Source organism: Pelophylax lessonae (assembly GCF_965119305.1).
Source record: "Pelophylax lessonae genome assembly, chromosome: 9".
Taxonomy (NCBI): Eukaryota; Metazoa; Chordata; class Amphibia; order Anura; family Ranidae; genus Pelophylax; species Pelophylax lessonae.
Window position 1 is genome coordinate 138,771,515 of NC_138776.1, and position 27,648 is coordinate 138,799,162.

Consider the following 27,648-nt stretch of genomic DNA (forward strand, 5'->3'; position numbering starts at 1 on the left):
ACGCCTATGGGGCTGTCCCTGCAGGCAAACGCCCACACTCTGCTATAGCCCTCAGTTTTTGTTTCTGCCTGGTTTAGGCGTTGTACCTAGATCCCAGCTGGGACTGAATTGGCGGCGGCGTTCTGCCACTCACTTATCTGGTGGTCCACAGAGATGGTGGTCCGCTGACCTAATCAGTCATTTCTTCCTAAGGTGGTTTCTGATTTTCATTTGAACAAAGACATTGTGCTGTATGAACTGTCCTAAGCCCAGGCTTTTCAAGGAAATGGCATTGCATTCTTTGGATGTAATGCGGGCAATTCGTTTACCTGGCGGCTAATGAGTCATTCAGAAAATCAGATGCTCAATTTGTCCTTTAATGAAGGATCTCGTAAAATCAGATGCTCCATTTGTCCTTTAATGAAGGATCTCGTAAAATCAGATGCTCCATTTGTCCTTTTAATGAAGGATCTCGTAAAGGATTGGCTGCAACCATATCCAGATGGATCAGACAGACGGTAGTTCAGGCTTATTCGCTGAAGGCCTTTCCCTGGGAAGGTGCATTCTACTAGGGTGCTGAGTAACATTTAATAGTACATGAGTGGTACCACAAACCTGTGAGCATTTAATAAATTTGAACCTTTTTTGTAAGCATTATATCAATCAAGGCAAACAAATGAGGGTCAGCTTGCACATGACCAAGGATGAAAGGCCTGAAGAAAGGGATGCGAAAAAGAAATAAGCAAAGAGGTTAGTGGGCACAATGTGGATAAAGCCTACAAGGCTGCCATGTTTTGCCTCAAATGATAGATCATTGGCGAAAGCGAGGAACTGCCAGTGGGGGTGGAAGGCAAACAGTATGAGCATGGTGGTTGGTTAGGATACGGAAATGGATAATTGGCCTAAGTGGAGAGTCTATTACCAAGCTTATCTGAAGTAGAGTAATGGAGCCAAATATATCACAATTGTATAAGATATATATTTTTATTTTATTTTTTGGGCTAGTTTTTCAGGAAAAGGAAGTAGACCATGCTGGATAATGTTAAAATAACTGTTTGCTGTTTTTGTACTGTTGCGCAGCTGTAGGGTTGCACAATATTTTTTATGAAAGTTCCACTTTAATCCATTTTATATATTTATAACCGTGTAACAATTCAAAATATGTAATGTGGCATTTTAATTTTTCACTACATTCACATGGATCATTGAAGTCCAATGAATAGTTGGTTTTGGCAGAAGGGCATTGAAACAGTTGTTTTGATGTGGCTGAAGTTGGGTTATTCCATTTACTAGTAGGGCTATGAATGAGCAAGTTGAATTAAGTAAAAGATTTCCCCAGATACTACAGCTGGAGTTATGTCAATGTTTTAGCTGAAAAAAATCATGCTGGCTGCCCAAACACTTTCCATTCCAAGTAAAATTTTAGTATGGAAGACTTCCAGCAATTTGTATCTGAACCAATGTAAATACAGAATTAAAGCTTGACAATGTTGAACAAATTGTTCATGGCCATTATCCATGAAAAACTAATGTAACAAAAAATGTATTTTCCTTCTCTTGTTCTAAGTTTGTAAAATGGCATTTCGCAGTAAACCACTTGACGTCTGTGGAATAAAAACAGATCAACGTGGAACAAACATTCGGCTTTCTTGTCACTCTGCTTCCTTTTTCAGTGCTGCACCAGTTTGTGTTTTACAAGTTTATTTTTTTGCAATGCAAGTGTTTAAGTGGCTCTTTGCAGCTATTGAATGTCAACACTTGTTGAGCAAAAAAAAAAAAACTTAGACCCCTTTTTAAAATAACATTTGGGTCTCCAAGAACCCTTGCTACTAACACGGTCATTGGCTCATGTTACATTAGCATGATGGTCAATGGGAGAAATGCCCCCCTTTAAAAGATCATTGGTAACTTACTCGAGGCAGAAATTGTGCATTACTCGTGAAACTCCTAGCAGCCTCTGAAAGGAAACTTACAATTCCATGGAACTTTTTTTTTTTTTTTTGCGCTCCTGCAGAGCGCTCCCTTCACTTCGTGTTTCATATCCAAATGGGTGAAAGGAAATTCCTGCATATGATGGGATTTGTTGGGGACCCCCCAGCTCACCAGAGCTAGAGCCCCCTTTGGATGTAAGATTTTCCCTTTTTTTATTTTTTTTTTCTTCCTTTTTTTAGTTCTATTTAAGGCTACAAAATATTATATTTAGCATAAAATGAAACCTATTCCTAGTCCTGTAAATATGGACAAGCAGAAATGTGAGGTTTTTTTTTGTGTTGCGAAACCGTGCTAGAACTCAAAATGTGTTCACTGGAAGAAAATGCTTTTTCTCTCGTCCGTCGATAGACGTAGCCTCATCTCCATGAGTGGAGTGGTTTATGCTCCTCCCATCAGGAGTAGTCTAGGCAGTAAAATTTGAATACACACGCCCAGGGTGCTGTCCTTCTAGGCATAAAACCCCACTGCACAACCCAACACATCAGTTTTTCTGCCTAGAGAAGGAGTAGGACCTAGGTTTCCTGCTGGGACTCCGATCTCAGGTTTTTTTTTTTTCTCCTTCAGAATATTTCTCTTGACTCTCTAGCTAGTGTTCAGGGAAGAATGGCAATCTACAAGCAGCGATGCAGGCTGGGGCTTCGCACTGGATAATCTAGATCCTTATGGTCCCCTGCCCCCCCCCCCCAATCTGGCCTACGAGCATCAGCAGGTTATAGTTCCGACCTAGGCCTAGCCACGATGGTGCCCCCTAATCCGGAGGGGGACGAGCCTGTGAGCGGATGCCGTGCCAGGATGAATCGACCTGGAATGCCCTGAGTCACAGCGTACCCATCTGCTGGCAGCACCCCAACTTCAGGTGGGAGGCAGTCTGCCCAGAGCGGAGCCCACCCGGTCCATGGTATGGTTGAGTATGTGCCCCCCTTGTCCCTGCTGCCCTTGGGGGGGGGGGGGGCGAGAGAGAAGAGAGATGTGGGCCCTCCCCTGGGGATAATGGATTTGTGCCTCCCAAGAGACCCCCCCCCCCCCCCCCGGTCTGCCCAGTACACGGTCTGTGTCCTTCCCTGTCCCTGTGGGTGCTGTCTGGAGTTCTGGCGCTATTGGGGGGGGGGGGGCATGGTACCTTCGGCTTGCTGATCCCTGTTGTGGTTTCTGAGGCTTTCATGTGTCGGTCCCTAGCCGCATAGTGTGCTGTGGGTGTTGCTATCTTGGATGTGGGCAATGAGATTTTTTTCTCCCCCATAGACTTGTATGGGGCAGCCATTTTCCCTGCAGCTTCCTATTTTCTATGGGTGTCCATCTTTGTGTAGCCCTGTTGCTATACTCAGCGGTATTTCCCTATCAGGCAACATCACTTCCTGTATGGTTATTTCCTGCTGCTGTTCAGAGGTCACTTCCTGCTTTTTCTCTCCATGCTGTGGTAGATTTAGAAGTGTCTGAGGTGGTAATGTATTGGGGGTCTCTGGGTGCATATCCTTACACTTTCTGGGTGCATATCCTTACACTTTCTGCTATCAGTTTGGTTTAAAGGGGTTCCCTGCAGACCGCTGCGTTAAGCACTCGTTAGTGGTGCCAAAACGCTTTAAACTGTGTGGTTTTCTTTTGCTGAAAAGGTCTCCCAACTGTTGGATGGTGCCACCTAAAGTGGACCATCCTGTCTCCAGATTGAACAAATCTACCCTTGTGTCTGTGGAGGATTCCCCAGTTTTTATGGATCCAGTGGACAGGCAGGTGGAATCCCTTTCCCTCGATCTTCATGTGCTGGCGGGTTCCATTCTGAAGCTGTTTTTTTGTCTGTGTTGGTTTCAGACGGTAAAGGAATGGATAAGGGGGTTGCGAGAGTCTTTGGACCCCGAAACTTCTTCAAACAGCTGGAACTGTTGGACCAGGTGATCTAGGCTCTGGTGTTCCTGTGTGATGAGTCTATGGATGCGGCTCCCCTGGTGGCCAGGGTCTCGGGCGTGGGCATTGTGTTAAGACGCATGGTTTGGTTGAACTGGTTGACTGACCAAGCTTCTAAAAAGGCCTTGGCTCCCTTTTCTGGGCAAAGGGGTTATTTGGGGACTCATTGGATGAGTTGATCAAGGGACTGACTGGCGGGAAAAGTACTCTTCTTCCTCAATCTTCCAAGAGTAAGACACCCTGTCCTAAGTGGGGTCCTTTCTTTTCTGCTCCAAGTTTTTTTTTTTTTTTTTTTTTGTGCACAATAAAAAGGTAAGTCATTCAGAACTTCTGGAGGTGCTAAAAAGCTCTGAGGCAAGACCATGGCCAGTCAGTCCGGTGCGGCAGACAAGTCCCCTTCAACATGAAGGGGTGCCCTCACTCGGCTCGGGGGGGGGGGGGGGGGGCGCGTCTGCGCTTCTTTCAGGATTGCTTCATTTATGACGAATGGGTTCGCAAACTGGTTTGTTCCAGGTACAAGATTGATTTCCGGTCCCAGCCAGGGGACAGGTTCTTTCAGTCAAATCTTCACCTGTCTCTGGAGCGTTTTGAAGGATTTGCGGGAGGCTGTGCGAGATCTCATGGCTCAAGGGGTGATTTTGGCGATTACTGAACAGGAAAGCTCTCGCTGTTTCTATTCAAGCCTGTTCACTGTGCCCAGAAGGGAGGGCAAAGTGTCCAATCCTGGACCTCAAGGTTTTCAACCACTTTCTGCGGGTGCAAAAGTTTCGAATGGAGTCCTTTCAGTCAGTGGTTGCATCTTTGAATCGGATTTTATGGCTTCTGTTGACCTCCAATGATGCGTATCTCCACGTCCCCATATTCGAGGAACACCAGTGATTCCTCCGCTTTGCGGTGGCAGAGGACCACTGTCAATTTGTGGCGTTGCCCTTTGGTCTCACCTCAGCTCTTAGTTTATCAAGGTCCTAGCCCCTGTGCTGGCCTTGTTACGTTGACTAGGTATCTCCATTGTGAGGTATCTGGACGATGTCCTGTTGCGAGCAGTTTCCTATTCGGATCTGCTGGACAATGTCTCATCACCATTCGGACCCTTCAGGAATTCGGGTGGACGATCAATGTCGCCAAATCTGCCCTGACTCCGTCTGTGCGGGTCACCTATCTGGGGCTGATCCTTGACTCTGCTCTGGCGAGGGTCTTCCTTCCCTTGTACAAGCTTTAGAAGTTGTAAGGGGCGGTCAGGTTGCTGATGAAGGCCGATCAGGCCTCCTTGCAGGCTTTCATGAGGGCCCTGGGTCTGATGGTCTCGACCTTCGAAGCGGTCCTGTTTGCTCAGTCTCGCATGAGACGGCTGGAGAAGATTCTGTCAAAATGCTACAGAGATACTGTCATTGGACCAGAAGGTTCGGTTGAGCCATCTCACAAAGTCAGCTCTCTTGGCTTCAATTGCCTGTCCTATGCCAGGGCAATTCCTTCCTGCCTGTGTTTTGGGTGGTCACTACAGATGCCAGCCTGTCAGGCTGGGGTGGTGTGCTGGGGAAGCTCTGTGCCAAGAAAACTTGATAGTCTAACTTGCCGATCAATATCCTGGAGCTGAGAGAGATCAAGCTATGCCTGCTACACGGCTCTCCAGTTTGGGTCCAGTCGGACAATGCCACAGCTGTGACTTGCATTAATCAAGAGGGCACAAGGAGTGCCCTGGCGGCTAAGGAGGTGGCCGAGTTTCTAGTATGGGCGGAACAGTTTTCGGCTTTCTGCGGTCCACATCCCGGGTGTGGAGAGTTGGCAAGCCGATTTTAGTGGTCAGGTGTTGGATCAGGGGGAGTGGTCCCTACACCTGGACGGGTTTCATGTCCTGTGTGCCCGGTGGTGGACTCGAGTTGGATCTGTTCACGTCTCGCCTCATTAGGAAGGTTCAGAGGTTTGTGGCCAGGTCTCGGGATCCTCTAACCGACGCCACAGATGCTTTGGTGGCTCCTTGGGGTCGGTATCACCCGTTATATGCCTTCCCTCTGCTCGTTCTCCTGCCAAGGTTTCTTTGCTGGGTGGCCAAGGAAGGCATTCTGGTGGCTCCATACTAGCCTTGGCGGTTTTGGTATGCAGAACTGGTAAAAATGGTTGTAGATCATTGGCGTCTTCCTCTGTGGGAAGATCTTCTTCTACCTCAAGGTCCGATCTACCATCCTGCTTTATGGTCGCTGGCTTTAACGGCTTGGCTGTTGAAAGCAAGGTGTTTGCGGGATAGAGGTCTCTCTGATTCTTTGATTCCTACCCTTTGAAGGCCAGGAAATTGACCTCTAGGAAGATCTATCGTACGTGGAAATCTTACATTTCATGGTGTAAATCGCTGCAGCTGCACCTTCGCTCTTTTTTTTTTCAATGGCTAGGGTTCTGGCCTTTTTGCAAAATGGGGTTGAGCAGCGCTTGGCGTTGGGACTGTCAAGGGCCAGGTGTCAGCCTTCGCTATTTACTTCCAACATCTTTTGGCTACACATAGTTTGAGTCACACCTTCATTCAGGGGGTGCGTCATCTGGCCCCTCCAAGGAGATTCCCGTTGTCTCCGTGGGATCTTAATCCTTGTTTTGTTTGTCTTTCAAAAGCCTCCTTTTTGAGAGATTAGGGATAAGGTTGCCCTCCTAGTGGCTATCACTTCTGCCCGCAGAGTCTGAGTTGGTGGCGTTGTCCTGTCCACCTTATTTGGGGGTCCACGAGGATAAAGTGGTCCTCCGACCTAATCCTTTGCTTCCTAAGGTGGTGTCAGATGTTCACCTTGAAGACATTGTGTTGCCTTATGTCCTAAGCCATCACAAAAGTTGCCTTGCACACTCCGGATTCGGGCGATGTTACGGAGTCTTTCAGGAAGTCGGACTTTGTCCTTTTGGACGGTCCTCCACAAAGGTTTGGCTGCAACCATTTCGAGATGGATCAGGCAGATGGGGGTTCAGGCTTATTCAATTAAGGGTAAGGCTCCTACTTTCCCCGTGAAGGCGCATTCTACTAGAGCGCTGAGTGCCTCTTGGGTTTTTTTGCCAGCAGGCCTCTGTTACAAGTTTGTAAGGCAGTGACTTGGTCGTCTGTGCATACTTTTTTTTTTTTTTTACCAGATTTTACAAGGTGGATTTGTTGGCCTCTTCGGATGCCTCATTTTGGCCACAAGGTTTTGCAGGCTGCTGTTTCATAATAGAATGTATGTTTGTACTTCTCTGGGGTCTTTTCTGGGTGAGCTCCTGTTTGGTTGAGCTCCATGTTGCCTGGTTACTTTTTCCCACCCCTCATGCCTACACTGCTTTGGGACATCCCACTCCACTCAGCTCATGGAGATGAGGCTGCGTCTGTCAACGGACGAGAGAAAATAGGATTTTTGTAAGATCTTACCGTAAAATCTTTTGAGACGCAGCACCCACCCCTGTTTAGGGTTGGTTCTTTTGCTTCACTGCTTTTAAACAAATTGATGTGCTGGATTGTGGGGGGCTATGCCTAAAGGGACAGGCCCCTGGGCGTGTGTATTCAAATTTTACTGCCTAGACTACTCCTGATGGGAGGAGCATAAACCAGTCCGCTCATGGAGACGAGGCTGCGTCTGTCAACTGACATCAGAATTATTTTACGGTAAGCTCTCAAATTTTTTTTTTTTTCCCCTGGAGCTCCAGCCCCCCTATCTAGCTGCTGACTTTTTTTTTTTTATATTGCAACACCTACTTGTCCAGGGGTCCCGCAATGTCTGCTCCCCAGCCCATTTTTCAGTCGGCTCTTGGGTGCTGCCGCCATTCTTTTGTAAGGGAAACTTACTTTCTTTGTAGAAAGCATACAAGCAGAGCTTCCCCTTTTTTGGTGGAACTCTGCTTTTTAAGATTTATAAATCTTTTATGGATTACCAATGATCATTCCCCAAAATAGTGGAAGTTTCAAATAGTATTGCCTGTATGTGGCCACTGCTCCTCAGAATGGTATAGGAAACAGAAATGCATATAGGAAACTGAAATGCCAGTGAATTGCCTAATCGGATGCAATTTTTGTGTACTGGGATTACATTTTTACCAATTAATACCATGTACTGACACGAGTGATTCATAGACCAATGTAAGCTACACTACAGCTCATGGTTTAAATGTGAATTTTGCTAATGCCTGCCAGAATTGAGCAGCAAAGAGTGAAGGGAAGTTAAACAATATTCTAAATCAAAATTGAACTGAGTATATTGCCTCCTCCAAATTCTTATTAGTTAGGATTTCATTGTGTATACCCCCCCTATTTTCACCTGTTGCTCCAGCCAGTAAGTCAGTTTTATTTTTCAGCTTCCTTTTACAAAGCGAAGCAGCAAGAGTGCTTGCACCATTTAGGAGATATTTACTTTTATGCAGCCAATTACATAATCGGCGCATGCGCTCCTGAAGCAATGGCCACCTGTGCCGTGAACTGCAGCTCCAATCAGATGGCGGGAGGATGCAAAGCAGGACGGCCGAACATGTCGGCCGTGTCACCGCTGAGCGGGCGGCTTGGTTCTAAGGCATGTATTTCATAATGAGCTAGTATGTAATGCATACTAGCTCAATTATGCCTTTGTCTTGCAAGGGTTTTTTTTTTTTTTTTTGTGGTTTTAGAACCTCTTTAATGTTGCAACAATCTAGGGCAATGCAAATTTTTCATACAATGAAATGCCAAGACTGAGGTTAAGATCCCTGTAGGCCACATGGCAAAATTGGTAGATCTCAAAATTGTCGGTGAAAGAAACATGCTTATCTTATCTGTGCTGTGACGGTAAATATGCTGCCAGGAAGAGCATAAAGGGAGCAAAATATTACCTGATGTTTTGCTCGTTCATTGACAAAATTAACAGGATGGGGGTATGTTTCACTCACTTAAGAACCAGATTTACTACTACTGTAGTGGATGTTGAGGTTCAGACTGTATTTCCGATCAGGATGGCTGCACGAAATTCTAAATCCTTTGGCTGGTTGTTTCCCATAGATGTATCTGAGCTGTATATTTAGCTGCTTGTCTGTAGTTCATAAAGATATTTTGGTGAAATCTTTATTTTAGAATTAAAATGCGTTTAATCCACATATTGCCTCTAAAGTGTCAATGTTCCCATTTTAAGAAGGTAAGCTGTTCTTGCTTCATTGCAATATCGAATTGTTCTAATGTACAGTTGGGCAAAAAAGTATTTAGTCAGCCACCAGATTGTGTGCAAGTTCTCTCACTTAAAAAGATGAGGTCTGTAATTTTCATCATAGAAAACCTTTTGAGGGAGTTGAAAGTCCATGTTGCCCAGCGACAGCCCCAAAACATCACTGATCTAGAGGAGATCTGCATGGAGGGATGGGCCAAAATACCAGCAACAGTGTGAAAACCCTGTGAGCACTTACAGAAAACGTTTGACCTGTCATTGCCGACAAAGGGTATATAACAGTATTGAGATGAACTTTTGTTATTGACCAAATACTTATTTTCCACCATAATTTGCAAATTATTTAAAAATCAGACCATGTGATTTCCTGGATTATTTCACCCATAGTTGGAAGTGTCCCTATGATGAAAATGACAGGCCTCTCATTTTTTAAGCGGGAGAACTTGCGCAGTTGGCTGACTAAATACTTTGCCCAACTGTATAACCAAGAAATTTCTGATGTTGTATTTTGTCATTTTCCCACAGCTGCGTATTGGGGTGATATCGCTTTGGATGAAGAGGACCTGAAATGGTTTCAAGTTGCCAGATCACTAGACCAAGAAGATGCCAACAACCAGACTGGACTTCCTGCAGGTTAGTGAATTGTAAGGTTTTAAAGTGTGTGTGTGTGTGTGTGTGTGTGTGTGTTTTTTGCCTGCTTGTCTTTCAATAGTCCAATATCTCTGTGGTAATCTGATGGTTTGAATCCCATTTCCAATATATCATTGAATGAATCATTGGGGCTCATCCAAAACTTCAAATATACAGTTCTTCACTGGAGCAAAAGCTTAATTTCTAAATATTCTCATAAGCTCTGGGTGTATCGAAAGGCCTCCTATATGCACAGAAATAGGAAAAAAATCCCATGTAACTGGGTAGTGCAGATTAAATCACTTTAAATGTAAAAATACTTTGCAATGGAATTTAAAATTAAATAAAACGGCACTTACAATGAAGTGGCTTGATCGGGACATATCACCAATGTACAATATCCACTTAAAACGCCAGGTTTTACCACCAGTTGAATACTCACTGCAAAGAAGGCAAGTGTGATTCACTGATGTGGACACTAGGAGAACTTGGGGGAGGAAAGATGCTGAAATAGAAGATGTGTTGAGGTCACCCATAGGCTTGGAAACGTGTTGTGGTGGTTCACACCAAGGACACTACTCCTGTCCCTCTCATAAGCTTGTTGGTGTCTTTCGCCATCTGGTTCTCCCAGTGTCCATCACTGATCTGTCTTGCCTTCCTTGCTCTCATTACTGGCTTCATGATGACTGTTCAGCAACTTATGGCTAAACCTGATGTGGATATTGTACCGGATTAAGTCCCTTCATTGTAAAAACAATTTTATTTTAATATATTTTGTTCCATTAATGTGGTTTAATCTGCACCATAAAGTCTGCTCTGCTTTTACTTCAGTATTATGTAATGTAGTACATTAGGGGTCGACCGATTATCGGCTGATCAAGAATTTTCAAAGAATCAGTATGGGTTAAACTTGCTAATATTACAGATTTTCTCCCCCTGCCATGGCGGCCATCTTTTTGGTTCCCACTAAGTCATAGGCCCAGGTAGAAGTCAGGACTCAAGTTTGCAGTGCACTGACTGCAGACCCAGTGTGCAGAGGCTCACACTGGACCTGCAAACGTTTGGAGTCTTGACTAGTCCTGGCTTCTAATCGCATAGGGCAAAGGCCACTGCCTCCCTCGCCTAACCATGAAACAGCAGAACTGGACCACAGGACACGCCAGCAGCCGTCCACAGCAGGGTGCACCGTGCCAGCAAGTTTAACCTTCTCTGTAAACTTTCAAATTTCAATGCAGATGGATGCAGCGTGAAAAAGTAAACGGGTGTGAAACACATGCACAAACAATGTGCGCATGGGATCAGCCACTGCATAAAAAAATTGTGTCAAATCTTTGGGCCCATCTAAGAGTTCATCACGTTTAATTAGAATATGCAGCAGAGAGAAAACAAACTGAATTACAAGGTGAAATACCACTATCCCAGACCACAATAAAAAAAAAAATCAGTTTTTATATGTAGAAAAAAGCTAAGTGGCTTAATTCAAATGGAAGATCCCAACTGCTGGACAGCACAATCAGATGGTTACCGATAACCGGCTGTTTACAATGGTGTCTGACTCTGGATTTAGCCCCCATTCACACTAGGGCGACTCACGAGGCGACTTGTCGCCCCAGGTCGCTTGACATAACCAAACCAATGTAATCAGTGCCATCTTAATTGCCGCTACTAAGGTCGCTCTGACTTCAGAAAAGGGTCCGGTACTACTTTGAGGCGACCAGTGATCCGACCTGTCCCATATACTTCAATGGGAGACGCCTCCTTATCTTAATTGAAGCGACCTGTTATCCGACTTGTCATCCGACTTTGCAAAAAAATGGTATTGAACAAGAAAAGAGCATAATTTTTATTAAAACATGAATGTCTTCTGTCAACCTGGCCGTTTTTTTCTTGCAGGCATTTAGCGGGCATTTTTTTTTTTTAGGCAGGCATGTCATTTTTTGGATTTAGTGTCTGGGGGGTCTAAAGTGTCCCTGTCAAGTTTCAGCTCTGTAGCATGTCCAGAACCCCTAAAAAACAGCATTTTTACTATATTAATATATTTTCTGTAATACGGCTTCTCCGCGGCTGGCTTTTTTTTTTCTTGCAGGCATTTAGCGGGCATTTTTTTAGGCAGGCATGTCATTTTTTGGATTTAGTGTCTGGGGGGTCTAAAAAGTGTCCCTGTCAAGTTTCAGCTCTGTAGCATGTCCAGAGCCCCATAAAAAACAGTATTTTTTTTACTATATTTTCTGTAATACGGCTTCTCTCCGGCTGGCTTTTTTTCTTGCAGACATTTTGCAGGCATTTTTTGGGTGTCTTTGGAGGCTTTGCTTCTTAAAAATTATATGAAAAAAGCTTTTTTTTTTTTTTTGTTTCTGGACAGACAGACAAAATATGTTTTTTCTTCGATGTGAGTGACCTCAATTAGCATTCTTATCTATTTTCTAGCAAGGAGCTAGACATTCCACAGTTCAGCCACTCCTACACCTCCCCCATAAAACGTTGTCTGCCATACTCTTTTTCTCATTACACACTGGACTTGCAAGCTGGGAAAATGTCCTCCACAAGACAGCATGATGTGGCTGCTAGGGAGCTGGTGGACAATGAAGTCCTTATCCGTCAGGTCAAGATGCGGCCTGTTCTTTATGCCACAGAACATCCTAACTATAAGGATCACACGAAAAGAGAAAGCGTGGCAGGAGATTGCACCCCTTGTTATTGAGGACTGGGAGATGCTGTCCCATGAAGAGCGTGTGGAAAAATGTAAGTTGAACTTCTTTTTTCATTTCTTATTAAAATATGCACTTAATATGTACTTGGGCAGATGGGTTGCACTGGAAGTGACTGAAACTGATGTATAGTTGGCACTGGTAGTCACTAGCACTAACTTACACTGATAGGTTGCACTGGAAGTGACTGAAACTGGTGGACACTTTTACTTGGCACTGGTAGTCACTAGCACTAAGATACAATGATAGGTTGCACTGGAATGGACTGAAACTGGTGGACAATGCTAGGTGGCACTGCCACTAGTGGACACTTCAACGTGGCACTAGTGGACAATGCTACGTGGCACTGTACTGCTACGTGGCACTGCCACTGGTGGACACTGCTACGTGGCACTAGTGGACAATGCTACGTGGCACTGTACTGCTACATGGCACTGCCACTGGTGGACACTGCTACGTGGCACTAGTGGACAATGCTACGTGGCACTGGGCTGCTACGGGGCACTGCCACTAGTGGACACTTCAACGTGGCACTAGTGGACAATGCTACATGGCACTGCCACTGGTGGACACTGCTACGTGGCACTAGTGGACAATGCTACATGGCACTGGGCTGTTACGTGGCACTGCCACTGGTGGACACTGCTACGTGGCACTAGTGGACAATGCTACGTGGCACTGCCACTAGTGGACACTTCAACGTGGCACTGTTACGTGACTGTTTCACTAGTGGACACTGATACGTCCCTCTGGTGGACACTGCTACGTGGCATTGCCACTGGTGGACAATGATAGGATATATAATATATATATATATATATATATATATATATATATATATATATATATATATATATATATATATATATATATATATATATATATATATATATATATATATATATTGGAGACATTAATTTTATCAATCAGAATGTAATTTTTATTAAACAAAGAATAGCATAACATAAACAGTTAAACACATGCAGTACAGGCCATATAACCTAATCTATACACCCCAGCATCCAAAAATATTTACTTTAGGATCCAGCAACCTCCATTTGCCATTCTACTGCACCAGCTGGTGACATGAAGAAAGGGGTAAATTTATTTCTAATTGTGGCACCATCAGTGGATCCACGAACAGGAGCCAATTGCGCAGTTTCCATATCATTTTCAAGAGAATCCTCAAAATTGTACCCATCTCGTTGTCTTACAAAATTGTGGAGCACGCAAGCTGCTTTCACTGCAATTATTGCGTTCTCTACGTTTAAAGCAATAGGGGTGTGCAGTACAGGCCATTTATTGGCCAGAATGCCAAAAGTGCACTCCACCACCCTTCTTGCCCTGGATAGCCTATAATTGAAATTTTTTTTTGGGGTGTACTCAGATTACGGTTGGAATAAGGCCTCATTAGGTGTTCTCCCAACGCAAACGCCTCATCTCCAACAAAGACATAAGGTAGCGGGTTCATCAGTCCCAGGTAAGGGACAGTTACGAGGAATACCTAGCTGATTTTCTTGTAGCATTTTTCCAAAAGTAGAATTGGCAAAAATACGGGAATCAGAGCTGCTTCCATAGGATCCAATGTCTATGTAGACGAAGCAATAGTTTGCGTCAGCCACTGCTAGCAAAACAAAGGAGAAAAACTTTTTGTAAATATGCTTCCCGTCTATAGCTCCAAGGCAATTTGGGAAATTGCACCGTTACCCGGGAAAAATTGGGCTATTGTCTTCCAATCTTCATTTGGCTTTTTCATTACAATTCCATTCAGCACATCCCATAATACTTCACAGGTTTCACTGATAATGTAGCAGAGTGTCGACTTGCCCACCATGAATTGATAATGTAAACTCACAAGGGAGTGTCCGGTTGCCAGGTACCTGCAAAGACAAAATACATGTTTCTTATGTTTTTCAGTGCACGTTATACAAACACGCTGGAAGGGGTTGAGGGACTGTTTCCAGCGATACCTGAGAAAATAAGGGACCAGAGGAGTGGATCTGGAGCGAGGAGGGTGACCCCCTATGTCCATGCAGAGGAACTTGATTTTTTGAGACACTACATGACTTTGAGAGAACATCTGTAATGTTTGTAAGGTGTTGAATAAAAATGGAATAATTTCAAGCACACCATTCTAATCAAGGACGCAAGCCAGTTGGGAAGGTCAAAATCAGGGAGAGGGAGAAAGAGCTGAAGCAGCTACAGCGGCCAATGCACCTGAACCTCTTGGCGATGTAGAGGGCAGCCAAGAGGTTGAAGAAGAAATGCCGCCCTCGCCCGAGGAGTCTGAGCTAAATGAGGAGCAAGCTTGGCCCAGCCAACTACCAACCACGGTCAGGAGACGTCCAACCAGAAGAAGACCAGCAGGACCAAGTGGGAAGGAGTGCCTCAAAACCTTCACTGAGGTAGTGGCTGGGCTGACAGACACTCTAAAAAGACTACACAGCGAAAACCAAGGATTTGGCATTATGGTGGGGGGTATGCTTGACAGAGTACCAGCGGAAAGAAGGGATCAGGCCAAAAAAGGGATAATGTCGATCCTAGAACACCATGCCGCCCAGCATGCCCCAAATGCTCCCCAAAATGAAGTTCCATCTAGCTCTTATGGCCCACCACCACCATCTAGCTCATATGGCCCACCACCATCTAGCTCATATGGCCCACCACCACCATCTAGGCCATATCCTACCCCTGCACCTTCTAGAATCCACTATCCCCCAGTATACCAGCCCTACCGTCACCAATATGAAATGGACACTCAAAGCTTGAGGCCATTGCCATCTCCCACTATTACTTCACAAGTAGGTACCCCAGTATCGGCCATTCCATATGTACACCAATCGTTCTCTCCAATGCCACAAAATGAGGGAAGTGGGTCAGGCAGTGAGAACACCTATGTTTACCGCAACTTATAGTTTGAATTCCTAAAGTTGTTTTTTTTTTTTTTTTCTTGTTAGAAGATATTTTTTTCTTTATTTAATAAAGATTCTTTTTGAATGAAAAGGCCAGTATTGTGGTTCATTTATTAAATTGGTGTTTAGATGCTATATTGTGTTATATACGCTATTCTTAAATGGTAAAAAATGCATAGTCCATCTGGTGAAGCTAACTGGCCTGCAGAGTCCTGAACTCAACCCAATAGGACACCTTTGGGTTTAATTTAGAGCTGAGACTGCTAGCCAGGCCTTCTCATCCAACATCAATTTTTGCTTGAGAAACACTATTTTCAAACAAAAAGGTGTCTTTTTTCTTTTGTTGAGCAACATTACACCAAAAAAAAAAAATTTGTCACAATAGTTTACCTGAGTGTTGTCAATCGATGAGTAGGTGAGATACTTCTACGAAAAGACGTGTTCTGCCGCTGCAAATGGATGCTAACCAGACCAAGTAATTCATCAAAACTAGGAAAATAAGTAAAAAAAAAAATAAATGTCACTAGCTAAAATAAAAATTGAAAATGTTTGACAATGTTAGCTGTACGCACATATACACATTAGACAATTTTACAAAGTTTAATTACCTTGCAATGGACATACGAGTAAAATTGAAAAACTTGTCCTCATGAGCACGCAAATTTGCATACATGGCCCAGAACTGCCCTCTGTTTTCCCGATTACGAATGATAGGATGGATCCAGTATCGCCTTCTTCTTCTCAGCCTCATCCTGCGTTTCCTCTCTGCGACTTCCAATAATACTGCCATACCGGCTATTATAAAAGCTGAAATATGATATACCAAGGCAAACATGTCTATCAGTTGAGCTATGTGAGACACAGACAACACTGCACACATGGGGAAAAAGGAAATATGTAAAAAAAAACAGGGAAAGGAAATTGGGTCACAAGACATCATATTGTGATTGGCCAAATAAAAAGTCGCCTCGCGATCAGGTCGCGCTAAAGTCGCGCTGGAAGCGACGCTACTTTAGTGGTAGCGGCAGTGTGAACCAGCCGTTAAGCAGTTATACTTGCTGAGCCAAGGTACACACTAAAGAGTGAAAAGTATTACTGAATAGAAATTCTGGTAAAGATTCACCAAAAGGTGGTTGAGAAAGTTGAGACTATGCTGCAACAAAAGAATGCTGGCAACTCGCTCTCATTCACGACCAACTGCTAGTCGGGACCAGCAGTCATTAATGAGTCTTGCATGCCACTTCATTGACTGCGGATGGACAAAAAGGCAATTGGTTTGGATACAAAAGTGATGCAAAGATCCCACACTGGGGTGTACATTTAAAGTTTTCTAGCCATGCTTTAAGACCTGGGGAATAAACACAGACCAAGTGATGCTTGTGCTTTGAGACTGTGGCTCAAACCTGGTTAAAAGCATGAGGCTTTCTGAAGGGTCAGGCTTCAGTTGCATGGCACACTGCAACTTGTGGTAAATGGTCTGTCAAGCCAGAGAGCTTTGATGGAAGTGGAATGCTGAAGAGGTGCGAAGCATCTTCCACCATTCAATCCTTGCCAAGCATCGCCTGAGGTGCATTCAGGAAGACCTTGGCTTACCCAAAAACATGACGGCAACTTGATTCAGGCTGTTCCAACACGACAGAAATCAACGCTTTGCATGCTGGAACAGAAGCAAGCTCTTCGCATATATTCAGGTGAACATGGAGGATATTAAAGGTGAGCCATAATGACTCGTCTGTGTCCTGTCATCCCATGCGAGTGCTGAAGATGCTTCAAGAGAATGAAGGACCCAACACATGTGGCATTAAGATTCAGGCAGTTCGTGGGGGACAGCCTCATGGAACACTTGAGAAGCATGAAGAGAATAAATGCAAGAAACATGCTTTCTTTTCTGATTTATTGCCAAGGCAAAATGGCTGACAAAGGTCGAGTCAGGAAGAGCTGGATTCTGCAAAAAACAGAAACTTCCAAAAGACAATGGGCAGAAGAGAATCTTTATCGTTTTCAAATTGATGCCATATTTAGCATTTTTATTGGGGCCTCCTGTAGAGGATTCTTCTGAATCTGCATCAATCAGCCTGGATGATGAATTTCATCTGTTTGCAGGAACCAGCATTTGACAGAAGTTGTGATCAGATTCTGTGGTGGAAAGAAAATGAGGCGCGCTACCAAAGATTAACCTCTAATGCTAGAGGATATCTGTTCTCCCTCTGTACCAAGTGAGCGTGTATGGTGTGTGTGCTTTTTTTTTTTTTTTTTTTTGTAGTAAAGTGGCAACAAAACATGAGAAAACGGAAGATGTTTGGTGAACATGCTACAATGTTATGCTTTCTCTGCGCTATAATCTATTCAACTGGGAGTATTTGAGAAAATGTAGATTTTTGCACTGTGGTAGTGTTTTAGTTTAATTTTAGATTTGGGCCGTGCACTGCAGTTTATATGCCATTTTTCTAGGTTTTGGGAAGCCATTTATTAAGTTATTTTCAAGCCCTTTTTCCTACGTTTAGGCTTCGTTCAGACAGACAGATGTCCGTTTTTTTTCTGCATGCATTCTGCAGGGGCACAAACAATGGTTCTTTTCTCTGTGCCATGGTCATATCACGTGGATTTTTTTTCTGTGCAGAATATGCAACATATATGCAGTTTTCTGCATCGGAAAAAAACTGACATGCAATTAGTGATCAGAGGGACAGTGTAAAAAATTAATATATTTTTTTTTTTTTCCAAGCGCTCTGCGTGCTCGCACACCAAAGAACTAATACAAAAGTTGCAGCCGAAAATGTAGTTCAAATTTACAGTATTGCCGCCATCGTCTGTGTGAGCAAGAATTCTAGCAAAAGACCTCTTTAGCTCTAAAATGGTAACTGTTTTTAAAATTAGTGTCGCCTGTGGAGTGTGCAATTCTAAACTGTAACATGATGGGTATCTATTTACTTGGCGTAGCATCTTTCACAATATACAAAAAAATTGGGCTTTACTGTTTATTTTTTTTTTCTCACAAATTGTTTAAAAGACCGCTGCACAAGTACCATGTGACATAAAATATTGCATTGACTGCCATTTTATTCTTCAGAGTCTTTGCTAAAAAAAATAAAATAAATAATAAAAAAAAAAAAAGTAATTAAGCAAAAAAACAATCCCAATAAGTGTATATTGATTGGTTTGCGCAGCAGTTATCGCGTCTACAAACTGGGGGGATAGATTTGCATTTTACATTTTTTTTTTTTTTTCTTCTAGTAATGGCATGATCGGCAATCTTTAGTGGGACTGCGACATTGAGGCGAACAGTTCGCACACCTAACTGACACTTGAAGGGACCAGTGACATTACTACAGTAATCAGTGCTAAAAATATGCACTGTTACTGTACTAATGACACTGGCAGGGAAGGGGTTACTACCAGGGACAATCAAAGGGTTAAGTGTGTCCCTAGGGGGTGCTTGCTAACTGCGGGGATGAACTCGCTAGATGAACTCAAATCTGTGTTCCTAAATAGCAGGAACACAGGATCCCTGTGTTCATCTCTGACAGAATGGCGGTCGCCTTGTTTACATCAGCAGACCGCTGTTCTGTCTCTGGGGCGCTCAGACCTCTGCAGTGTATAAATGTGCTTTTTACTATACAAATCCTGCGGTACATACAAACTATTACAATATTAGGAACATAATACAAGACTGACAGATATAACAATGCCTAACAAATGAACAGCCTATGATCTGTAAACAGAAAAACACTTAAAGTTACTTAACCGCTTGCACGACTATTTACGTTGACAGTCAGCTCCTCACAGGCAAAGCGACGTATGGCTACGTCGCTAGCCTGTGAGGGTCTAGGGAGCGAGCGCACCGCCGGAGGCATGCTCCCGCGCGGTCACAGACCCCCCCCCCCCCCCCCCCCGCGCGCCCGGTGGACCTGATGTCCGCCGGTCACTCGCGATCGTCTGTTAGAGCGGGAGAAAGGCAGGCGGCTAATGTAAACAAGCCGCCTGTCATTCTCCCCTGTGTATGAATAGTCATACGGTTCTACTATGTAGGACCGTTGATCACTGTTCCTACACCTCAAGCCACAGCCAATCACACTTAGAATCACGCCCCTAGGGACACGCATAACCCCTCCCTCTCAAAGTTAACCCCTTCACTGCCAGTTTCATTTTACAGTAACAGTGCTTATGTATAGCACTGATTACTGTAGTGATGTCACTGGTAACCCCAAAAGTGTCAAATGTCAGTCAAGGGTCCGATCTGTCCGCCGCAATGTTGCAGTACCGCAAAAAAAAATCAAAGATCGCCGCCATTACGCCTTAAAAAAAAAAAAAAAAAAAAAGAATCTTTCCCTTAGTTAGTAAACGCAATAACTTTTGCGCAAACCAATCAAAATACGCTTCATGACATTTTTTTTTGGGAATTTCATATAAAGAAAATGAAATGTTATTTTTGCAAAATTGACACTTTTTTTTTTTTTTTGTTTATAGCGCAAAAAGTAAAAATCGCACAGGTGATCAAATACCACCAAAAGAAAGCTCTGTGGGGAAAAAAGGACGTCAAATTGGTTTAGGTACAACGTCGCACGACCGCACAATTGTCCGTTAAATTCACGCAGTGCCGAATCGCAAAATAGGCCCTGGTCAGGAAGGGGGTAAAATCTTCCGGGGCTTAAGTGGTTAACTTAGTTTTCTTGATTCTCCAATGTGAACGAGGACTCAGGCTTCCTAAGCAGTTGCTGGAGAATCGGGTGAAAACATCTTGGTTACAGGGGTCTCTGGTGTTCAATGCCTCCTGGAGTCCTGGATAAGACTGACTAATTCCAGTTTGGGCTGTGGTAGATACAGGCCATTGTGTGGTAATTTAGCCAATCAAACCCATTTGGACAGTGACTAATACCTTAAAGGGGGGAAGGGTAGGCTTGGTCATGCTGCATTCCTCAAGCCAAGCCTTCAGAAAGGAATAAGGTATACATATGACCTTATATGGCTTCTTGACCTGAACTTGGAGGCTACAATGCATTAGTGAGCCACTGTTTTAATAAGGAAATATTTAATATGCAATTTCCACAACACCGCCCACCTGGATTGCCAAGACACCTGAAGTAATCTCAGACCATGGGAACAAAATTCTCTGGTCTGATAAACAAAGATTGAACTCTTTGGCCTGAATGATAAGCGTCATGTCTGTAGGAATTCAGGCACTGCTCATCACCTGGCCAATACCATCCCTACAGTGAAGCACTGTGGTGGCACCATCATGCTGTGAGGATGTCCGGATCGAGGGAAAGATTAATGAAGCAATTTACAGAAACATCCTTGATTTAAAACCTGCTCCAGAGCGCAATGGACCTCAGACTGGGGTGAAGGTTCATCTTCCAACAGGACAATGGCCTTAAGCACACAGCCAAGATGACAAAGCTATGGGACAACTTTGTGAATGTCCTTGAGTGGCCCAGCCAGCGCCCAGACTTTGAACCCGATTGAACATCTCTGGAGAGATCTGAAAATTACTGTGCACCGACGCTCCCCATCCAACCTGATGGCGTTTGAGAGGTACTTCAAAGAAGGAGAGAAACTGCCCAAAAATAGGTATGCCAAGCTTGTAGCATCATACTCTGACTTGAGGCTGTAATTGGTGCCAAAGGTGCTTCAACAAAGTATTGAGCAAAGCCTGTGAATTCTGTACATATGATTTTTTTTATTTTTTAATACATTTGCAAAGATTTCAAATAAACTTTTCACCTTGTCACTATGGGGTATTCTTTTTGTAGAATTTTTGAGGAAAAGCATGAATTTAATCCATTTCAGTATAAGGCTGAAACAAATGTGGAAAGTAAAGTGCTGTGAATATTTTCCGGTTGTACTGTATTCCATAAACACAAACATCCACTATAGGTACAAACCTGATAATACTGGTAGCTGTTCTCATTCCCAAGAATGCCTACTATTTTCCTGGATTTGATCCATCAGTACACATTATTTAGACATCCACACAACAAAATTTCAATAGCATTTATCAGTTCTGGAAATATTTTCTCTGCTTTTGAACGAACCTAAAGCCATTATTATATGAAGTGTTTTTATTAGGTTAACCTACAGCTGTAGTACCAACAAAAAGGATTTGGGTCTGGCATAAACACTGGCATGCCAACCAAGTACATAGTTCAGAATACCATGAAGAATAACCAATATGTCAGTTTTGTTAATGATTTATACGGTTTTAACAGTTTGACATTTTGAAAACAAACTTCGCAGTGAGGTGACAAACTGGCAGTACAGAAGTTCAAACCGGTTGCAGTGTGGGGTGATCCTTATGGGCAGCATGTTGGTCAGGATACAGGAGGGTCCCCTCACTAGATATTTGGGCCCCTCTATAGAATGTTCCGGTCTAGAATTCCCTCTTTAATGTTTGCAGGGGATTGGTCCATTGGCGTTGCTGATATGGGGAGGACACAGGTAATGCCTCTTTGGCTAAAAAGACATACGACGGGTCCTCTTCTACTCCAGGCACCCTTCAAACCTTCATTAGCTTGAGAGCATATAGTAGATTTTCAGAATGGTTAGCTCTTCACTGAAAAGCACTTGCTGTGTCATAGGTCCTGGCTTTAGTGGCTGTAAGATTTTTTCCATTTGCCATTTATTTTTTTGATCAAGTCATATATACAGTATTCCGAGTAACTATTTAGAGTATCTACAGATCATGGCTAGGTAGATCATGAGATTGCAATGTCTAGCATCGGTTTCCAAACCAAGCAAAATCCTTCCTTGTATAACGAAGTATTGACTGCAGAGATATAATCTTGCCCCTGTAAAGAGATATAATCTTGCCCCTGTACAAATTAATAAGGCCTCATCTGAAATATCCTTTTTGAGAACTGGTGCCCAAAACTGAACTGCATATCGGGGAAAGTGCAGAGAAGGGCAATCAAACTAATAAGAGGCATGGAGGAGCTCCGCTATAAGGATAGATTGGGGGAACTGAATTTTCTTGGAAGAGGAGAGAAGGCTGGGGGGGGGGGGGTGGGGTTTATTATCAGCATGTAAAAAAATAGAAGTGGTCCATGAAGTGAACTTGGTATGGAGTTTTTCACCTTAAGGTCTTTAGAGGACAAATACTCTTTATGGCTAGAGGAAAAGACACTTTATTCTCCAAATACAAAAAGGCTTTACAGTAAGCAGCGAAAATTTGGAATAGACTCCTAAAGAGCTGGTTCTGTGTAGCTCAGTAGATTGTTTAAAAAAAAAAAAAAAAAAAACTGGATTATTTTCTAAATGTACATAATATAACTGGATACTAACATTTACAGTTAAAGTTGATGCAGGAAGTATCCAATTGCCTGCTGGGGGATCAGGAAGGAATTATGTTCTCCCCATTGGAGCAAACTGAATCGTGCTTTATTGGTGTGTTTTTGGCTTCCTCTGGATCAACTGGGGGGTATGGGATTGGGTATTTGGAGGATTTTCTGTTGGTTGAACTGGATGGATTTCCTTCTTTTTTTTTTTTTTTTTTTTTTAAACCACCACCATTTATTGTGGTGGTCTAATTTCCTGTGCGCCTAAGGGACAGGAATTAAAGCAAATTCTCTCCAATAGAAGAAAAAACTCCCTAAAGTAGGGGAATTCTCTTGAGACAGTTGTAAAATTTATTTAGCGGTTTGTCTAGGTGACCCTGGTCTCCAGGAAAAGTAGAGGAAGTGGATCTTCCCAGTGGGGACACAGATGGCAATAAAAACTTAAAATGCAAATTCAAGCTAGGTTTTCACATTTGCTTATTTGAATGGGCTGATGTAGCTGTAAGAAATGCAGGGAAAAAGTCTACAACCCTTTTTAGTAAAACACACAGAACTGCGTGGTGCTGTGGTACCATGGGGTTTTGCGCATCTAAAAATTTGCTGCATTTTCAGATGCGTGGGGGTGCCATTAATAAGAATATGTGCAATTTACACACTCCTGGACACACACGTGTGAATATGAAAATTCCTTCATTTTTGCAACATTGAAAGCATCAACAGGGGTTCCTGTTAGGAACATTCAAGGGAACTTGTGGTCTTTACCTAGATCCATAGTATCCACAAAGAAAGAAAAACCCATTTATTTAAATTTTACAGGCAATTTGCAAAAATAAAATTCATAAGGAAGGTTGTGCTGGAACAGTACATTTTAGTAAAACCATGTACCTTTTTTTTTTTTTTTTTTTTTTTTTTTTTTTTTTTTACATATGTATTTTACTTTGCAAATCCGTTTTTAAAATATTTTGGGAGGATAGAATTCAACATATGCAGTTTAGGATATACTAAGTGTACAGACCAACTCCAAAGATTTGAGTACTCCTCCCTTGTGGACCTAGTAAGGCAGTGATGCCCAACATATCCCACATCTCAAAACACAGGGTGGCGGTAAATGGCATTCTGACTTCTTCAGTTTGAGGAATGCAAATGCTTCTAGGTTACTTCAAGAAACCGTTTTGAGGAAAGAGCATTTTTCATGTGATTTAAAAGTACTTTAGGGGGTTATATGTATGTATGTATGTATGTATGTTTATAATATAATTTTTTATTTTAGGGGCCAATACCGATTTTTGGTCTGGTATAAGCTAACATTTTAACAAACCTTAACATGTTAAACATTAACCACTATTTCTGACATTTGTTGCTTCAAAGTTAAAATCACCCCTGGAGGCTTGCTCTCTCCTTATCCCGAACATTAACTTAAAACAGGGGTGGGGAACCTTTTTTTTTTCTGCCAAGGGCCATTTGGATTTTTGTAACATCATTCGGGGGCCGTACAAAATGTATGCATAAATGTAAAAGGCATTGATTTGCGGCAAAAAACGCTGTAAAGAATTGCGTGACTTTGAGGTCACAAAAGTGTGAAAGGGGCCTTCAGAAATTGAGGTACAGCGTGCCCCCTTTCAATGCAGACTGACCACAGCGTGCCCCCTTTCAATGCAGAAAGCCAGTGCACTTACTGGCTTCTCCTCCAGTCCTCCCGCCTCCTCCTCAACCAATGGCATGGGTTTGACTTTCGGCCAATCAGGAAGCGGGTCTCGGACCCGCTTCCTGATTGGCCAGGAGAAGGATCCGTGTGACAATAGCGAATTTTCATTCGCTATTGTCACACAAATGGGTGGGCACAGGGCGCACTGCTATGCGCCCTGGGTCCTCCCTTTTCTGAAGCTTTTCTGTGGCTCACACTGTCAGGACGGAGCCATCGGCTCCTGACAGCTCCGCTGGCATAAACAGGCTCAGTGGCATGGGGGGGGGGGGGGGCGGACGCAATGATTGTGCGGGCCGCAGGTTCCCCGCCCCTGACTTAAAACAATGGGTGGCGAGGGGGTTGATCAATATACAACTTCTATATGCTCCTTCGGGCCTTAAACTTTTTAGCGATCTTAAGGATGAGTTCGACCTACCGGATAGGAAACTTTACTCTTGCCTTCAGATAATCTCCCTCCTTAAAGGAACCTATGCTAGGACAGCTAAGCTCCCAAAGTCGATTGTGTCGTACCTTAAATCCTACAGACTTAAAAGGGGGCCATCTCCCTATTCTATAACTTAGTGTGGGATAAACTCTACCCGGAGAGGCTGAACTCTTATATTAAATGGGAGTCTGATCTTGGCATGGACTGTACCCTGGAACAATGGAGTTGCGCTAATCTAGCGACCTACAAGTATTCCAGGAATGCCAATTCCTGGAAACTGATGCAAAAAATTACTCATCGCTAGTACCTTGCCCCCTCCAGGGTCTCGCAGTTCTATCCCCACTTGTCCAGCTTATGCTGGCGGAGCTGTGGGCGGATAGGCACCCTATTCCACGTTTTGTGGTCTTGCAGGTCCATCGCAAAATTCTGGCCCCGAGTCTTCCAGCTTATATCTGAAGTCACCTCAATCCCGCTACTTCCTTCCCTGGGATTAGCTCTCCTAAACTAAGATCTTGATGCCATCCCATTCCCCCTGCGAAACGTAGTAGTGAATATCCTTTTAGCAGCCAGGCTCACTCTGAGGAACTGGAGGTCATCCCGAATCCCGGCTATAGAAGAGGTGTTGGATCTACACATATGAAAAGATGTATGCTCTATATTCTAATCTTGGTGCGTGTAGAAATAGATGGGACATATGGGCAGAGTGGCATAAGAAATATATGTCGATAAGGATGCATTAATGTCTGATTCTTCTGAAATGTACTTGCTTTCTCCTAGCGCAGGTGGAATTAATTGACTCAATTGTTTGACTGTTTCCATGTTTTGTTTCACGTTTTGTTTACCCCTTCCTTTGTGCATTGCAACTTTTTAGAATATCTTTCAAATTGTCTCTAGTTGTAATCTGCCATTACAGGTTTTGATAACCCTTATATGACATTAGGGATACAGTTGCGGGCTGACGCCTCTGTGTGATTGACTGTTTATCTATATTCTTATGTAATGTTTGATTACTGTGCAATGCACCTCTGTTATGTTACTTTTATTAATATCCATAAAAATTTATTGAAACTAAGTTAAAATCAAGGGGGTAAAACAGTCCATAAATGGTTAAAATGCACAAAGTGCTGCAATTTTGATTTGCTTTATAAAAAAAAAAAACAGCAGGAAATACGCACAACCTAAAATGGGTCTATGGGACTGCTGCAAAGGAAATCCGAGTACACCAGCACTGCAGCACACAGTGTGAACCCAAAGGATTGTACGCATTTGCAGCAGGCACTGCCACTCCGCTGAAAAGTGATCCATGCTCAGGTCACTTATTCAAAGGCATTTGGCAGGCAGTGAGTGGATATCCCATTTCCTCACTGCCTGTTTTTTAACCTCCTAAATGTGTTTTTTTTTCCCTCCAGGCAATGACATGGTTCACTTTCAACTCCACCCTATTTTCATAACTTTACTGTAGGTATTAGATGGGCTCACATTTATTTTTTGCACATATAATACATAGTTATGGATATAAGGTACATAGTTATGGATATAAGGTAGAGTTCAAATTCAAAGTGAAGTTCTACATCTAAGTGGAACACATTATAGAAGATTTGAGGATTTTGTTAAAGGGGTTGTAAAGGTTTGAATTTTTTTTTTTTAATAAATCACAAACCGGTTATACTGGTCTCCCCCCCTATAATGGTTTTGCACCAGCCCAGATTGTCTTCTTCTGGGGTGCCCCCACAGAGAGCCATTTTCCGTGGGGTGGGGGCACCCGTGCAGGCTCCCTCCCATGTCCCACTGTCAGCAGGACTCTGTCCCGCTCCCCTGTCACTGGATTTGATTGACCGCAGCGGAAGCCAAGCAGGACAGAAGGGACACCTCCCCGATCATTTCCTCCCATCCTATGTAGCTTCGCAGGAGGGAAGAGACCCAGAGATTGAGGCTACAGCATGCTACTTGCCACCTAATCAGTGAGGTAAGATCCTCACTATTTGCTTTATAATGTCTGGGATGGGAGCAGAGTCCCTGCACTATGGGCCTCTGGGTTGTATTTCCCCCCCCCCTGGGCCAAAAGTTGCCAGTCTTCCCCTGCGGCCCGTAAATATGCTTGTGTACATGTGATTTTTTTTTTTTTTTTTTTTGCAAAGATTTTATACCAGCTTCTTTCACATTGCCGATATGGGGTGATTTTGAGGAAAATTATGAATGTAGTCCATTTTGGAATAAAGCTATAACCTAACAATGTGGGGAAAAGTTCTGTGACTACTTTCCAGATGCACTGTATACTATAAAATATATGTAATTATTTTGTTATATAGTATATTTAATGAAGTAAATAATGGTCATTTTATTAAAGTGACAGTATCTTCTTTTAATAGTAAAAAAAAAAAAAAAAATGTCCGTTAGGGGTGCTTTGGTGAAATATCAAAGGTCTGAACAGATCGGATTCAACTTTAAGACAGGGAAAGGTGGTAGAGGACACAGCCCTCAATCTCCATCTCTGCTGCCTCAGCTGCACAGAATTAATAAACAGGAATAGTTCTGTACGGAGCTTCTTGTTCAAACTGAAGCATAGTAAACTGTTTACTATGCTTTTAGTTATGAATGAACAGTCCGTGATCTGTATGGATCACGGACTCTAGTCATTAGGGCAAGGGATGGGCCAGTTAATACATTTACCGGCCCCTTCCCTTCTGTTCATCCTGACGGCATCCCCTGCAGTGGGGGGGAGGGGGCCTTGTACCCACAAGGCCCCCTGGAGCATGGCAGCCCCTGTAGGCACACCCCTGCTTCCATTCTATATGGTTAAATGGATTTAGATGTGTTTTTTAGACTTTTTAAATCTCTCCAGAACTTTTGTCTTTTGTGGAGTGTCTGTCAGAACAGGACTAGTCTGACCTCTTGGGCTTTCTAACATCAGGACATTTCTGAACTTTATTTTCTTAAATTATATGGCTAATGTTTAACGGACATAACACCTATGTGCTTGTTGCACATCCCATTCTTAACCA

At 43.3% G+C, this 27,648-nt stretch overlaps 1 protein-coding gene across 1 annotated transcript in view; it reads left to right on the forward strand.

The window, feature by feature from the left end:
- Positions 1 to 27,648, forward strand: part of TLL2 (tolloid like 2) — a 305,471-nt gene that overhangs the window by 79,626 nt on the left and 198,197 nt on the right. The window contains exon 2 of the mRNA XM_082268493.1: positions 9,522 to 9,629. Coding sequence (XP_082124619.1) covers positions 9,522 to 9,629 — 108 coding nt within the window. The remainder of the gene's footprint in view (positions 1 to 9,521; positions 9,630 to 27,648) is intronic.